This window comes from Ailuropoda melanoleuca, chromosome 3 (assembly GCF_002007445.2).
Source record: "Ailuropoda melanoleuca isolate Jingjing chromosome 3, ASM200744v2, whole genome shotgun sequence".
NCBI lineage: Eukaryota > Metazoa > Chordata > Mammalia > Carnivora > Ursidae > Ailuropoda > Ailuropoda melanoleuca.
In genome coordinates, this window is record NC_048220.1 from 105,856,973 (window position 1) to 105,873,322 (window position 16,350).

The 16,350-nt window shown below is 56.5% G+C and overlaps 2 protein-coding genes across 8 annotated transcripts in view; one reads left to right on the top strand and one right to left on the bottom strand.

The window, feature by feature from the left end:
• The first annotated feature begins 1,230 nt into the window (after positions 1-1,230).
• On the top strand, positions 1,231-10,033 carry CD74 (CD74 molecule). Its single transcript, XM_011223535.3, has 9 exons — positions 1,231-1,511; positions 5,231-5,403; positions 5,612-5,691; positions 6,234-6,296; positions 6,967-7,062; positions 7,379-7,463; positions 8,469-8,660; positions 9,120-9,182; positions 9,441-10,033. Exons 1-9 carry the CDS (start codon positions 1,435-1,437, stop codon positions 9,449-9,451), a joined length of 840 nt encoding a protein of 279 aa, XP_011221837.1. The 5' UTR covers positions 1,231-1,434; the 3' UTR covers positions 9,452-10,033.
• Positions 10,034-11,182: 1,149 nt separating this feature from the next.
• The window catches only part of TCOF1 (treacle ribosome biogenesis factor 1), a 37,937-nt gene continuing 32,769 nt past the window's right edge, over positions 11,183-16,350 (bottom strand). For 6 of the 7 annotated variants that reach the window (XM_019798479.2, XM_019798477.2, XM_011223539.3 and 3 more), the window contains 4 exons: positions 13,994-14,539; positions 13,174-13,271; positions 12,387-12,430; positions 11,183-11,610 (listed from right to left, as the gene is read on the bottom strand). In XM_019798479.2, the coding sequence (XP_019654038.2) occupies positions 12,404-12,430; positions 13,174-13,271; positions 13,994-14,539 (671 nt within the window). In that variant the 3' untranslated portion in view covers positions 11,183-11,610; positions 12,387-12,403. Of the gene's footprint in view, positions 11,703-12,386; positions 12,431-13,173; positions 13,272-13,993; positions 14,540-16,350 lie in introns of all 7 variants that reach the window. The other variant, XM_019798476.2, reaches the window with a different exon arrangement.

The following is a 16,350-nucleotide window of genomic DNA, read 5'->3' on the forward strand; positions in this document are numbered from 1 at the left end:
ATTTAATCTTATATCTCTGCAAGGTTAGTATTATTGTCCTTCCTTTCCAAAGGAGAAAACCAATTCAGAAAGGTCAAAGGGCTGGCTCAGGCCATGGGGCTAGGTAGGGTCTTTCTGACTTGGGATTTGAACTCAGGTCTGGTGCATCGAAGGGCGTGTCTGCTTTTTTCCCTCCCCTCAAAATACGTATACTATTTCCCTTGATTCTTGACATCTAAGACTCATTGAATCTTCAAACCACAAAGTTTTTATTTATTTTTTTTAAGATTTTATTTATTCATTCATGAGAGTGAGAGAGAGGCAGAGGCAGAGGGAGAAGCAGACTCCCCTTGGAGCAGGGAGCCCGATGTAGGACTCAGTCCCAGGACCCTGGGATCACTACCTGAAGGCAGATGCCCAACCGACTGAGCCACCTAGGTGCCCAGACCACAAAGTTTTTAAATTAAAAATTACTAAAATTACGAAAAAAAAATTAATGTAAATTTTGAAATACACAAAAGACATAAAGATTGATAAAACAAATATGGTAGGTAAGCCACAAGATAGTGAGAAATAAAACCTTGCCAACATAGTTAAATCTCCCTTGGGTACCCTTACCAGGCCCTCCACAGAGGCCCCCACTGTCCTGAATTTGAACCACATGGTTTGGACATCAGCATGCCCAAAAGCAGAGTGTTTAAAACCATGGAGTCCCCACTTCTGGGATGCATGATCCCGAGCAAGCTCATAGCCTCTCAAAGCCTCAGTGTCCCTACCTATAAATGGACATAATAAAATAAAACAGTACTCAAAGGGTCACTTTAAAGATTCAATGAAACAAAGCATGTAAAACAATTAGCATGGCGCCTGGCACAAAGGAAAGCTTAGTAAGTGGCAGCAAATGTTAGTACCAGACCCTTAGAACTCTGGACTCAGGTTCATAAAAGGGTCAAGTTAGAAGGGAGCCATGGGGAACACTGAGCCCATCACCCCCCCCCACCTTCTGCACCCACTCATCAGTGGGGGAGCAGGGGAGACAAAGATATTTTCTGTTTCAAAGTGATTTCCTATCTAGGGAGTGAATGTTTGCCTGTTTCTTGAAATATCCAAAGTGCCTTATGAATCCAAAGGTCTGCCCGGAAACAAGTGATGAGGGCCCTGAGCAGCCAATGAAAGTATGCCGGCCTTTCTACCTGTTTGGGGAGCCCCCGCCTCCCCATCCTGCCCTGTTAAAGGCAGCTTTGCCCAAGTGGGGGTATTTCCAGCTTTGTGATTTTCACTTCCACTTTTACCAGGTGGGCGGAGGGGCCTCCGGTGGACAAATCAGATTCCTCCTCAGCTCCAACTTCAGAGGTAAACCAGGGTGCAGGGTCCCAGACACCCAGGCGGCGGCGGTGGCGGCAGCAGCAGCAGCAGCAGCAGCAGAAAGTGTGGGGAAGACCAGAGGCCAGAACCATGGAAGACCAGCGCGACCTTATCTCCAGCCATGAGCAGCTGCCCATGCTGGGCCAGCGCCCTGGTGCCCCAGAGAGGTATGTGTGAGCTGCAGAGGGAACACACAAATCCTGGACCACACAGAGGTGCCTGGGTGCCGCGGGAGGAGCACTGGACAGGGAGTCACAAGACAGATGGATTCAGGCCCTGACCCTGGGGGATTTTGAGCAAGTCTCTGGCCTGCTCTGGGCTTCTCCCGCCAGTAAAATGAGGGAGCTTCTCTATGGCAGGAGTTTTAAATTTCTTTGCATGATACACTTCTGTTCTCAAAATCACAAGAGAGCCCTGGATTCTCCCCCTAGACGTTCACACTCTATCAGGGACTTCACAGACCCCCTGAAGCTGGACCGCGAATCCTGGGTTAGAAAGCTTGGACTGGATTTGGAAAATGTTATGGATCCTAGATGGAGAAGCAGAGTTTCTCAGAGAGGTTGGTAGCAGCTGCTCTTCACAGTGGAGTTTCTCTCTCATCCCCATGGATAGGTGTATGCGTTTGTACCGGGGAGTGTGGTCGCAGGTGTTTGTAGAGTGGATGGACACGTCCGCCATTGCGGGAGGGATTGAGAGATGACGGGAGGAGTCAGAAAAAGGCAAACAGGGGCTCTAGCTAAATTTTTAGAAGGGACTGAAGATTGACGTGGGTCATGCCCTGCCTCTGTCCCTCTCCCTTGCTGCAAGGGGCCAGTGCAGCCATCCAGAGAACCCTGGGACCCCTTTCCCAGCCCCAGGATTGTCTCATCCAGGTGTTGTCCTGAAAAAAAGAACGAAAGAAAGAAAGAAAGAAAGAAAGAAAGAAAGAAAGAAAGAAAGAAAGGAAGGAAGGAAGGAAGAAAGAAAGAAAGAAAGAAAGAAAGAAAGAAAGAAAGAAAGAAAAGAAAGAAAGAAAGAAAGTTAGAATGCAGCTACCCCATGGCCCTTCTCTCCCCAGTCTTCAAAAAGTAATTTGTAAATTGGGGTGATTGGCTGGCTCAGTCAGTAGAGCATGGGACTCTTGATCTCAGGGTTGTGGGTTTGAGCCCCATGTTGGACGTAGAGAAGACTTAAAAATCTTTGAAAAAAAAGTAATTTGCAAATTATGGGGACTCAGAGCTATGATGTCAGCTGTTGCCAGGCAGAAAGGAGTTTGGGAGAGACACTCAGAGATGTCATGAGGAACTGCATTCTGGGGGACAGGTGTGACCAGATAGAGACCATTAGAACATTCCAGTGAAAATTCCAAGGAATCCCAGGCCTAGGAGGGCTGACTCTCCTGTGAGGGCTAGATTCTGGTCCAGGTTCTGCTGCCGTCACATGTGACTTGGACAAATTGCTACTTCTCTCTGGGTCTCAGTAATAATAAAAACAATGATGACACTAGTCATGATAATAGTTCCCTTTCACTGACTACCTGTCACCAGTCCTCAGCCAGGGTTAGTAATTCTATGATTAGTTATGTGCTAGACCCAACCCTAACTCTCACAGTAACCCTTTAAGTCCGGCACTTTTATTATCCCCATAAGAGAAAATTGAGGCTTTGTTAGTTAGCAGCTTACCGAAGTTATCATAGCTAGTGAGTATTGGAGTCAGAATTTGAATCCAGGACTAGCCTGATTTCAAAGTGTGAACTCACTCTACCGCTGGCCCCCTTCTAGAGGCAGGGTTTGCAGAGAGGGGAGGGAGGGTCACCCCGTGAATTGCAGACCTCGCACGAGTTCAGGGTACAGAGAGGGTGCCCCCTCCTCAAATCCTTGCCTGGCTCTCCATTTAGTTCACTGACTGCTTCTAAAACTGACCCTGGCCCTGTGTGCCCAGTCCATTCCAGCCTTGAGCCTGTTCCTCAGACCCCTTTGTGAACACTTCTGCCTCACAACATTTGTATCATGCTTCCTGCTAGTTCTGGTTGGCTCCTGACTTCAGCCAATTATTATTATTATTATTTATTCAAGAAGGAGGCGGTGGAAAGGAGGAAATGAAGAGAGTGGTGGCAAGATTTGGCAGTCATCCAGAACCAGGGGACCTGCATTCAAGAGGCAGAAAGAGGAAGGAAGCCAGACGCTAAAGTTAGCTATTATCCCCTGAGAACAGTACTCAGTGCTGTGTACCTAGGTGTGGGGCCAAGAGCTTTACTCTCGTGATCTTATTTTATTTAACAACCCTTTGAGTAGCTGTTCCTACCTCAAGTTACTCAGAGGGGGTTGACTTGCCGCTGCTCCCTGAACTAAGGGGGTGGCAGAGCCAGGATTCCACTCCAGGTCTCATCTCCACTATGACTCTGTAGATTCCTGGGCTTTATGAGAAACTGAGGTTCAGAGAGGGTATAGTGGAAGGTAGAGCTGGGACGAGGTTGGGTGTGGGGTTGCAGAAGGGGTGAGCGTGTAGATAACGAGCTGGAGAGCTTGAACCCAGGCATGACCCAGGCTGGGTTGGACGTTCACAGAAGCCGGGCCACCCCTGTTCCTGGAGAAGGCCAAGAAGTGGTACTTGTTTTCCCCTCCTGTCTGGTCTCCTCCTTTTCCCCACACAGGATTTTTGCTTTCTCCTAACAGAACAACAATCTTTTGGGCTGGACCTTGGCCCAGAACATGTAGAGGATTGGCAAGCAGAGAGCCAATGAGAATGAGCTATATATGTGATGTCATGAGTTACTAGGCAGAAGGGTCTCCTGGAGTTTCCTAAACTGTGGTTTGGTTCCTGGAGTAAGCAGGGTGCAGTCTCATGCTGACAGTGTCCAGTGGGGTTCTGGTAGTCCCACCCCTGGGGTGAGGTGGTAGAAAACAGGCCAGGAACTCTCAGGGTCCTGGGACAGGATCCTTATATTCCCTAAGCTGTGACATGTTCATGTGCTTCCAAAACTGTATCCAAGGCCAACAGCTCCAAGGACTGTCTGAGGTCTGACCACCCCTCCCTGTGCAGTCAACTCATTTAAAGAATGTGAGACATTCTCCCAGTCACACAGGCTCAGGCACCACACTCCTACTGAAATCCCCCAGGTGAATAGTACCATCTGAAATACCCCTGTAGTTAGTCACAGTCAGATCTTACCTCAGAGAAGAAAACCACCAAATCCTAGAATTGCTGAGGTGAGAGGCACCCACGTGACAGGCCCAGAGAATGGCAGAGACTTGCTCAAAGACACAGAGTGTGGATTGAGGATGTGTCCCCAGAGGGGGTGGTGCCTGACTCTGCTCGTCTGACATTGTCCACTGCCCCCAGCCTGCTCCTGAAATGTCAAGGCCTCACTTCTCGTTTTCAGGTGGGCCACACGCACTGCCGTCCAGGGCCCACTTCCTTCCCTTTTCTCTGATTTCACTGAAGGGATTGGGTAGGTAGGGGGGTGAAAACCCCCTTCCCTTTGAGGGTAAGGGGAGGGGGCTGTGAGATCCTCGGGAGACCCCCCGGCAGAAAGAACTGGGGAGACCCTCCATGTCAAGCCCTTGTTGCACAGGTGGGACCGAGGCCCAGAAAGGACGAGGCACTTGTCCCTGGCTCCTCCCCACTCATCCCAGGTCCAGGAGCAGCGGTGGATTTAGGAGGACTAAAGCAGGATGACTCCTGCTTAGGGGGGCTGTAGGAGCAGCAGTGGTTGGAACTGTGGGGCGGGGGGAGGTCTCGAGCTGTGTGTCCACAGGCACTTGCTGTCTGTGCTGTGTGTTTGTAAGGGGTAGCTGAGGTGGGGGAGGGGCTGACGGAAATGGGGGGCATATCCCCGCTTTCAGTCAGTCCTTGGGGCAGCCGCCTCTGTGGCCCCTCCTCTGACCTATCTCCTTCCCCCCAACAGCAAGTGCAGCCGAGGAGCTCTGTACACAGGCTTTTCTGTCCTGGTGGCTCTGCTCTTGGCCGGCCAGGCCACCACTGCCTACTTCCTGTACCAGCAGCAGGGCCGGCTGGACAAGCTCACGGTCACCTCACAGAACCTGCAGCTGGAGAACCTGCGCATGAAGCTTCCCAAGCGTGCGTGCCCCACCTCCCTCCTGACGTCCCCCGCCCACCATCCTTCCCTCGAGACCCTATTCCTGCACCCAGCTGGGCCCCCTGTCTTCTCCCTTGGGTCTGGAATTCCAGCCCCTCCTCGCTGGGTTTGAGATCTTGGTCCCCAATCTGCGTACTCTCTTCCGTGGGCACTGGGGCCACCCTCATACTGTACCTCCTGTTCCCACAGCTTCCAAGCCTTTGAACAAGATGAGGGTCGCCACTCCCATGCTGATGCAGGCGCTGCCCATGTCAGGCCTGCTCCAGGGGGTAAGGACAACCCCAGGGCGTGGGACGGGGGGGGGGGGGCCTGGATGGAGGGCAGGGGCCGAGGGCCAGGGGAGGGCAGCTGAGCCAGGAGAAGCCCAGCTGGGGAGGGTGGGGGAGCTCCGGGGGGAGGAGAGGGCCTACCTTAGGAAGAAGAGGGTTCCCGGGCTGGGGGAGGAGCGAGCCTCTTGGGGCCATCCCTGGGACGTTTACAAAATGCTTCAGGTTTCCCAGAGCATCTCACGGCCCCCTCCCTTCTCAAAGCCCCTGATGTCCTATAGGGTGACGTTTCTGTCATAAAACAGTCCGCTGCCCACAAAGCCCTGGGCAGGGAGGCTTATGCAGCTGTGACCACTGAGGACGTTGGCCCAGTAAAGTGATGTGCCTGAGCTCCCCTTGGGCTCCTACTCCGAGGGGGCAGAGGCAGGCCTGTTCCTGTGGAGCACCTGGAGGCCCGAACTCTTACCCAGACCCGGAGCTGCTGGCTCTGTCCCAGGGCCCCTCCTCTGTGGGTACTGGTAACCCCCGTTTCTTTCCTTCCACAGCCCGTTAAGAACGCCACCAAGTATGGCAACATGACACAGGACCACGTGATGCACATGCTTCTGGTGAGTGGGACCCCACAGTGGCCCTGCCTGCCCACCCAGGGTTCCTGCGACACTGTGCGCCAAGGCCTGCACCGGATTAGCCAGAGAATGCCGGTGTGCCCCTTAACTGTCTGATGTAGTCTAGCCCTGCCATCCGCTTTTTTGAGTGTCTGAGGTGGAGCATCTGAGGCCCAAAGCCCAGAAGTGACTTGCTCAAGATGCCCATTTTTCCTCCCCAAGTTTCTGCTGCAGGTCTACTCTGCAGCCGGCACCGTGCACGGCTCTGGGCTCCCACTGGGAAGCAATCAGACTCTGCTTCCAACCCCACGGGGGTCCCAGGCTAACAGGGGAGATAGACAAGGGACCAGGGGATAAGGGACATGCAGAGGAAAGCAGCAGGGGACCCAACTGAGTGGGGAGAGGGGAGGGGGTGGTGAGGAGGGGAGACCTGGAGGATGAGTAGGAGTCTGCAAGTAGAAGACTGGGGGTTACGGGTAGAACCGGGCCTGGAACCTGGGTCGCAGAGCTCCCAGCCCTGGGACCCTACAGCCGTGCAGCTGGAAGGCCCTCGCTGCCTCCCCCGTCCTTGGCTCCATTACAGCAGAGATCCAGGGGAGCGCGGGTGGCACATTCCACCTTGCCTGCCAGAGAGCTCTTTTTAGACCTTCCTTCCTGCCTTGCTCCCCCACAGGAGGCTGACCCCCTGAAGGTGTACCCGAAGCTGAAGGGGAGCTTCCCAGAGAACCTGAAACACCTTAAGAGAACCATGGAGACCCTGGATTGGAAGGTCAGCAGCTTTCCCGCGCGCTCCCTCTCCTCTGACACCTCGCACAGGGCTGGGAGGAGTGTAAGGGGTGGGCTGGGAAGCCGGGCTTGGGAAGCGAGATGCAGGGCGCCAGCGCCAACAGAGCCGCAGACGTGAAGGCGGCTCGGAGTGGAGGAACCGCCTCGACCAGACCCTACAGGTCTCTAAGAGGGAACCTGGCTGCCGCTGGACTCTGGGGTTTTGGGTCCGTCGGACCCTCCACGTCCATGCCCAGGGGCGAAGTTAGACAGGGTCGGAGGGCGCTGTGGAGCCTGACCGCTTGCCTCTACCCCGTTAGGTCTTCGAGAACTGGATGTATCAGTGGCTCCTGTTTGAAATGAGCAAGAACTCCCTGGAGGATAAGCCCGAGGTTCCACTAAAAGGTATGGGGAGCCTTGGGATGCCAGGGCTTCTGGAAGCTCCCTCGGGGCTCTCTGGGAGCTGCAAGAAGTTAGGACCTAGAGCCCTCCCAGATCCCAGCACTGGGACTCTCCCAGTCTCTCTCGACTCTCACTCCTGTCTCTCCTGCCTGTTCCTTCTGGGCTTGGCGGCTCCTCCTCAGACTCCCTTTACAGGCTGCCCTCCCTCGCGGAGGGACGCACTGCACACGTGGGCCTGGAGCAAAACGGCCCAACACATCCCATGGGTCATCACAGTGACCTTCTCCACGCAACCCTGCGCAGGTTCTAGTGAGGGGGCCGGGCAGGCTCACGACCCCAGCTGCAAAGGGCCCCTCGAGCTCACACAGCCAGTACGTGCCAGACGAGAGGGCCTTGGGGTTCTTCCGTCTTGGGGACATGTACGCTAGGATTTTCAGCCTGAGAGCCTCAGAGCGCCCTGTCTTCATCCTGGCGCTCATCCGTCGTGCAGCTCGGGCAGCGGTCTTCCCTCTGGGCTTCGGTTTGGGACATGGAAGATCAACGGCCCACCCCACCCGAGGCCTCCGGTTTTCTAAACGTAGATTTGTAAAAGCCACCTGCGACGCCATCGTGACCAACTCCCAGCTGTTGTCTGAATCCCTCTACAACATGCTCGAAGCCCCATTTGTACTTGGATAATTCCAGTAACAGAGGCTCAGACTTCCCAAGATGCCCATTGCTTTTCCCTAGAAATAAGAATCACAGGCACAATTCCACACTTTAATAGGCACGGAGTGTCAGAAGAAACCATCAAGCTCTGGGAGAAGTTAGTGTGGCCACGCACTTCCTCTTCGATCTCACAGCTTGCTGGTCCAGGCCTTAAGTTTCCCCATCTGTGGCAGGGATAGTGAGCACAGCCACGGGGCCGAAGGCATCAGGCCCCAGCCGTCGTATGCAGATCTCTGGTTCTGCGGAGCTTCCGGCCCAGGGTCTGCTCACTCACTGTCTTCACCATGCCTGTCGCTTCAGTACTGACCAAGTGCCAGGAGGAGGTCAGCCGCGTCCCCGCCGTCCACCCTGGCACGTTCAGGCCCCAGTGCGACGAGAACGGCGACTATAAGCCGCTGCAGTGCTTTGGGAGCACCGGCTACTGCTGGTGCGTCTTCCCCAACGGCACCGAGGTCCCTCACACCAGGAGCCGCGGGCACCACAACTGCAGTGGTAAGCACTGCCTATGCGGCCAGGGAGCGCCGAAGGAGCAGGACTGCGAAGGCCCTCCCGGCACACATGGGGCCGAGCCACTCGGCTCCGTGGGGGCAGCCACTCAGCCGCCCTTGTCCATGCACGTCCTCCAACTACCTGTGCACTCGTCAGTTTGTCCCGCGGTCCTTTCTCTCCTTACATCCACTCACTTCCTCACTCACCTGTCCTTCGTCCTTCCTCTGTGATGCTCACGCAGCTGGGCACCACCCGCGGGACAGCCAGGGCTCCTACAGGCCCTCCCGTCTCGCACAGCACTCCCTCCCTCGGCCTGCCCCGAGCACGCCTTGTCGCTGCCATCCAACAAGCATCCTGCTCCCGCGGGCACGAGGCTGGCGGCCAGAATGACCCCGGCCCCTTGCCCGTGGGTGTGGGCGGCTGGACTGCCAAGTGACGCATGGCTTTGCTGCTCCCTTGCAGAGCCGCTGGACCTGGAAGACCTGTCATCCGGGCTGGGCATGACCAAGCCGGACCTGGGCCAAGGTAAGGGCCCCTGCAGGGGTCATCGGGCCCCAGCAGCTTATCCCCCGAGGGGCCGGATCCCTCACGGACAGAGGGCCGGCGTAGCGTGACCCTGGGCCGTCCTCCAACGTCCCCGGGACATCCACTTCACACCCAAGGACCACAACTGGGGGCTGTGGGAGTGGAGAGTCCTCAACTGCTCTGAGATCCCAGGATGCTGGGAAGGGGCAGGGACAACAGATGACCCCAACCCTAACCTGCTGCTTCTCTTCTCCATAGCGGGCATTTGAGAAGAGCAGATGCAGATGCCAGCACGCAGCCCGCCCCGCATGGCCACTGCCTCCTTGCTCCCCTCTACCCCCAACCCTAGCCCCCCATCTCCTTCCCTTTCACACTGCTCCCCCACTGTCTCCCACTCTGCGCCTCCTTCCACGACACCCTGGCACCTGGCTCTCCATCATCCTTAGACCCAAGTCACGTCAGAGCAGCGCAGATTTAACGACGCAGGAGGGCCCTGCTGCCCCACGCCCCATCCATCTGAGGAACGAATGGCCCAAGGAGGAAGCCCAGGAGCTCGGCTGATCCCCATTTCAGCCTCCAACATGGAGCCCCAAGATCCAGGCCCACAGATGAGATGGAAGGTGCAGGGAGAGGGGACAGTGCTCCCCACCCCCAACATGTTAGCTGTTCCTGCCCTTTGGGCCTTGCCTTTCTAGCCTATTTAGCTCCCCTCTCCAGCAGCACCCACCCAGGACCAGCCTCTCCACAACGCCCTCACTTTCTGCCAAACCCCCTCCCCTCTGTGCAGCCAAGCTTATCACTGGCCCTCAGGGCCGCTGCTCTGTGAGAATAAAAGGTAGTAATAGAACACATCTGGCTCCTGACTGTTGCTGGGATCTGGCTCATGGACCCCAAGGAGGTGACCGAGACCTTGAATCCAGCAGTCTGGGTGGGAGGGCACAGCCCAGGGAGCCCAACCCCAGATGCCCGTGGGGCCCGGCTCAGCTGTGGGGAGGCACTCTTTGGACACAGCCATGCTTGGTTCCCATGGTAACGCAGAGGCATACTCTGCTTCCCAAAAGAAATAAACAACTATGGGCAAGAACCTCAGTGTAAGTTCCTCTTGATTCAACTTCCACTTTCCCAGATCCCCATTCTTATTTCTATACTAAGAACAGCGGGCGTGTGAGGACAGGCGGCAGGGGCACAAGGCCCCAGCGTCGGGACTACCAAGAAGGGGGCACTACCAGGAAGGCCCTACGTAGACCGTACCCGTTCCAGACCAACACACTCAGGAGGGGAGAGAAGCTAATATGGGGCAGGGCCCTGAGTGCAGGGTGCAGCCGGATGCCAACCCGAGTCTCCAAGACCCCCAGCCCAGCGCGCTCCTTTTCCACCTGGCCTCTTACTCTCACTGGCAGAAGGCTCAAGGCCTTGGCGAGAAAGCGCCACGTCCTCTAGCGTTCACGCTGCTCTGGGCAACGGCGCTGCTGCCCTCACTGCGTCCTGGAGATACGTCACCCTGATTTATCTCTGGAGTTCATACATTTGTTGCCTTCATCGTCCGAGAACCTACACTACCCGGCCACGAGGCGCCTCCATCCTAACTGGTTTTCCCCCTCCCACTCTGCCCGCGGTACCTATTCTCTACCAGGTTCCTCAACAGGGCCTGAGTCCAGCTCACACCCTAACTTCAAACGGTGGCTCGGAAAGTCATCCCCCACCACCCCTCTTCCATTTCCTGCCTCTGGATATTTCCCTGGCCGTCCCTAACAAACCACCTGCGACGACGCACGAGGTCCCCCCGAGCGGAGATACCATCTCCTCCAGGAAGCCTTCCCCACGCTGACTCAGCACCTGTGGCACCTTCGCAGAGTCTCGTTCTCTGGCAACCTGTCCGTTCCACTCACCACAGCGTCCCAGAGCCTTGATGTGTGGTCAAGAACAAATGCTGAAAGGTGGTCTGTTCACATCCAGGTGTTAGCCAGACTCTCCCCTCCCAGAATAAGTCAACTGCAAAATGCTTGTCCCGGATGTGCTGGGAACTTGCACCTTTCCTTCAAGCCTTTTATTTTCCGAAGTTGTTACAAAAAACCACAATCAGAACAGGGAAAAACTGACAGAGGACAAAGCCTCAGCATCAGCCAGAGACCAGAGATGTGGAAGGAGCTGCAGGCTGGGCCTTGCTAGGTCTGCAGGGCCAAGAGGTGGAAAGTCCTGAGGCCTCTGGGCACGTAGGGTTTGAAGGGGGAGGGGCAAGTCACTTAAAAAAATATATATTTACTGTACACATCTCTACGAAGCATTCTGTGTCAGGACAGAAGTCAGACGCGGAGTCGGTGAGTGCAAGTCACTGGAGCCGGATGCTTTTCCTCCTCCTCCTCGGACCAGCCTCTCTGCAGGGCTCACTAGCTCGGCCAGCACGGGCACTGCGGCTGGCTGGCTTCTTCTGTGGAGGGAGGGAAGTTAAAGGTTCAATTCCAACCCATGGCGGGCAGAGGGCAGAGGCATGGGGCTGGTCACCACTTGGCTAAGAAATCCCTGGGTGAAGGAAACACATCCAGACATAAGACTTCCCAACCCTTTCCTCCAAAGAGAAGAGAAGAAAATCAAAACGTGCTGTCCCGACGCAGGGGAGGAGCACGGGCCACCGCGGGCACGTCCACACGGACGGGTCCCAGGAACGGGGCTGAGCGTCTCAGCGCTCCACTTCACTCGATCCTTGCCGCCAGCCAGGCAGGCTCTGTGCCCCCCAACTCCAGGAAGCTGGTGGCTGCTGGGGCCCCATCAGCCCCTACACCAACACCCGGACAGCACAGCTCCATCAGGATGGCTTATCCTGCGGAAACCATCTTCGTCCCCACGAGGAACGCCCTCAAATACAGAATCACAAGGAAGAGAAAGCAGACAGTGGTGGGGAGAGACCGAGCTGTACTTGACCTCGAGCCTCATCCTCCTCTACAAAGAGGCATGGTTCCAGTACCCGCACCCAGGGAGTGCAGTGTTGGTCACTGCCATCACTGTTCTGGATCCTTCTAACTCTGCAGCTCTGACTTCTGGCATCGCCTCACTGGCCCCACTGACCTTGAACCACTTTCTTCAGCCCCCGCTCCTTCCCGCTGCCTGGCCCCCCGCCTGGCCCCCTGCCAGGCCGGATGCTGGTTACCCTCCCACCCTCACCAGAGAGGGGAGGTTCAGCGGGGATCCCCGGGCCAGGCACCATACCTGTCGCCGTGTGCCCCTCAGACAGTCTGCTCTGCTGTCTTCTTCTGTGAGGAGAGAAGTACGAGAGGCTCTTATACCCGAAGCAGCTCTGCCCCCCATGCTGCCCGCCCCCCACACCCAGGAGCGATGTGACGGTTCTCTACTGACGACTCGCAGCCCGCCCAGAACAGATATTGGGTATAAAGGGATCCCCAAGGGCAGGGATGGGGCCCCGTTTGTCCAGGAAGGAGCCCAGGACACGGAAGCCAACAGATGCTCAGCTTTTCTGAACACAGCTGAGGCCCCGCTGGCCACGTGAGAACTGCACCACGTAAGGTGTGGAGGCCCCCCTATTCCGGTGATCGGCCTTTGGAAGCCAAAAAGCGGAGGGGTGTGTTTCTGTGCCGGGGACACCCCGCCAGCTGGGGTACACACATCCCAGGGAATGTCTCCTCTCACCTCAGCCTGCCCGGCTGGCCTCCCTGCCCCCCACCTCGGGGCTCTCCTTTCTTCACCCATCCCAAGAACATCCTTCCACCTCACAGATAAACACGGGGTCACTCCCATGGCTTCTACACACACAGACCATGTCCCTCCCGCAGGTGGTACCCGCCTTCCACCCATCTTCTCCAGTGTGTCACAGTTCAAAGCCCCCAAGCCCTGGACCCTGAGAATGGATAGGGGGCAGGGACCGGGTCTGGCCCACCCCACCAGGACGCTGACACACACAGGACGGAGCTCATCACATTCACCCTGGGGACTGCGTCTGGGTTCTTCTGGCTGGAGACCCCTCAGGAACTCATGCTACCTTTTTCTTTTTTTTCTTCTGGAATGGTGAGTCAGGGTCTTTGGTTGAGGCCTTTTTTACTTTCTTCTTCTTTTCCTTTTTTTCTTTGTCTTTTTTCTCTAAGGAAAGAACGTAAACCCCCTTAGTAACAGAAGCATGGTGGGATTGGTGTTAATGTCAAGAGACAGGGCTGGTCTCAAGGGATCCTAGAACCACTCCTCCCAATGCCAGGTCCCCAGTTCTCTCCACTCTGTGGGGAGCCATCAAAACACAGGCCCCAGGCCTCTGTGACCACCTGTCCTGGCCTGAGAGCCCATGGGGCTTGCCTCATGATTTCTGCCCCATCCACGGGCGACCTGGACTACTACTATTTTTAACTCCGTTTAAAACTTACACACATGTATTTTACAAAGTTACATTCTACCTGTAAACAGGACTATCGCCTAAGGTACAGACAGGGCTGGATGAAAGGAGGCTCAGGGCCTGCGGTGTCTAGTGCAGAGCTCAAGAAGGGCCAGCTACCGTGAGCTCTGAGGGGAACCTGCCATCTAGGGGCCCGGGCCGCAAAAGCGGGAGGCTGAAGTGCGCGTGAAACTGGCTGCCTGCCGTGGGCGAGCTCCAGTGGCCTGTGTGTAGGCCACACCCTGCAACCCCATGTCCCCATGTCCCCAGCAGGTCAGCCCAGGAGCTCCGGGACACAGCTCTGGCTCTGCCACCACCATGCCCCCGCCCCAGACAAACCAGCTCGCGGTCTTTCCCTTCTGTGCCCACGGTGTGCTGACCGGGGCTCTCGGCCTGCGCCCAGAAGCCTGCTCCAGGCTGTGGCCGGCCGGCCACTTACTCTTGTCGGATTTCTTCTTCTCCTTCTTGCTCTTTGGGTTGCCTTGGTCTCCGCCCTCAACCTTCAGTGTCCCTGGCTCCCCTTCAGGCTTTTCCTTGGCCCCTTGGGAGCCAGGAGACTCTTTCTCCTTCTTCTCCTTGATGTCACCACTTGCTCCGTCTCTCTTGGCTTTGGCCTTGGGAGTCCTGAGGGCCTTTTCTGGCGAGCCACCACCCTCCCCGCCTCCCCCGGCCACCAGCTGCTTCTTCTTCTTGCTCTTGGGGGCTCTGGCAGCCGTCTGGTCCCCCGACAGCTTCCGCTTGCGGCCCAGCTGGCCCTTCCTGCCGCTCTCCTTGGTGGCATCTGCGGCCTTCTTCCTCTCCTGCAGCAGCTCCGTCAGGACCTTCACCACGGAGGCCTGGACCTGTGCCTCGTTCAGGGGCCAGGGCTCGCTCAGGAGGCGCCGGCTGATGTCGTTCTGCAGTGCCAGCATGGAGGCCTGGGGGCTCCCGGCCTCCTTCTTGGCCTTCCGGGGCTTCTGAGGTGTGGGATTAGCCTCTCTTCTGCCTGTGGAGAGAGCACATGGGGTCATGCATTGGGGAGAGAAACAGGCTCACCATGTAAAAGCCAAGGGGGGTCTAGGGACACAGCTAACCTCCTCTGACAATGGTACAGACAGGGAAAGGGTGGCCCATTAGTCACTCTGCCCCATCTGGTCTCCTGCCTCAGCTTTCTAGCAGCTTCTAACTTAGCTTTTTCCTTTAACTTAGCTCTTTCGTCTCCTTGCACTAAAATCTCAAGTCAGGTTGGAGATGAAAAAGGACTCCAGAATCTTAAGGAAGAGGCGTGAACTCCATCAACAAAACGAAGGTCAGACAGGAGGGAGACGGTGTTGTCCAGTCAGAAGTCCAGAGCTGGGAGGCAAGGGACTTGAATTCCAGGTTCGCCTACCAACAGCGTGCTGTGGGACCGTGCTCCTCTCACAGCCTCAGTCTCTCCATTTGTTAAAATAAGGGCTTAGGTGAATAGTGAGGCCTCTATTCTAAGTCACAGACTATGATAAAAGCTGGTCAGGGGACAAGGCAGCCTAGGGGGTGACGGGCATGGTGTATATGCACGTGGCGGCTGACTAAGCAGGTCTGCTGCCTGCCAGAGTGACTTCTGCAGCCTTTGTTTAGAATTTTCCACGCCTCTGCTCTCCTTTGATAATTGTGTGCTGACTACACGTGTGAAAAAAACCGTCCACAGCCCCCTCTAAAATGTCTCCCTGTCGCACCCGCCTCTCACAGAGAACACTGGGGAAGAAAGTGAGCAATGACTCTTCTGCTGACCCAGCACCGGCGAGCTGCAGCTGAAGCCAAGGACGAGGTATGGGGGGTGCGGGGGGACATCAGCACTGTCCCGATGCTGCCCCTAACTTCCCAGGTGACTCAGCAGGTTTCCACTCATTCTGGGCCTCACAGACACAAGAGTGCCTACGCGCTGGCTCTGAAGGCGCCCAGTGGCTCGGCCCTGCTCCCCGTCATGGGGCTGGGGGCTGTTGCGTGCAGCAGGCAGTGCGCCTCGGGTGGGGGCTCAAGCAGCTCTGGCTCCGGGGCTGGGGTGGGCTAGGGGAGGCGCAGACGGCCGGCGGAGCGGGGGGTGTTCCCAGCAGGACCAAGGCCCAATTCAGTCCCTTGGTGCTTCTTGGCAAGGGCAGGGGTTGCTTGGAGAGGGACGCTGAGGAGGGCAGTTTGCACTAGCAGCCTCCCTCTGCGCAGCCCACTTCTCTGCTCTTGCCTACAAACAGCCTAGAACGCCAAAGCTGTCGAACGCCCAAAGCTGTCCCAGACGGGCCCAACAGAGACACCTGTCCCTCAGCGCCGGCAAAGTCAGCGCTGGCTGGCTGATGCCCCGGGCTGGGTGATCTCAGCAATTCCAGTCCACCCTCCAAACACCACGTGACAGTTTTCTGTGTGTGCCACGCCTGGACACTCACTGGATGGCTCTACCCTGCTCTATGTTGTTCAGACACAGAGGCCCAGCGTGGCCAGGGTCCTTTCTGAGGCTTTACAACAAGTCAGTCCATCACCGGGGGTCTCTGCCATGTGCTAGAGACTTCTCCAAAAGTGGTTCCTGCCTTCTGGCTGAGCTGCCCTGAGTTCCTACCCCCCATACCATGAGTCCGTTTGTTAGAAAGCAAAGTCAACGGGCATAGTCAGAGGAGAGCCAAGGCTGCTCTGAGGCAGAGGCTGCCCTACTAGGCACACCAGCATCCCACAGAGCTGGATAACCCGACTTCCCGGCTGTCCCAGATCCTAAGAGCCAGACACGTGGGCGTGGGGCACCATACTGGTTAGGACTGTGCCTGAGGGAGAGAAAGGGAGAGAAAGAAGGGG

Bases quoted from the DNA above. Each gene is read 5' to 3' on its own strand.
- CD74 (XM_011223535.3), top strand. From the start codon at position 1,435: ATGGAAGACCAGCGCGACCTTATCTCCAGCCATGAGCAGCTGCCCATG. The intron at 5,692-6,233 runs GTAAGGACAACC...TTCCTTCCACAG, and splicing joins TGTCAGGCCTGCTCCAGGGG to CCCGTTAAGAACGCCACCAA. The intron at 6,297-6,966 runs GTGAGTGGGACC...GCTCCCCCACAG, and splicing joins ACGTGATGCACATGCTTCTG to GAGGCTGACCCCCTGAAGGT.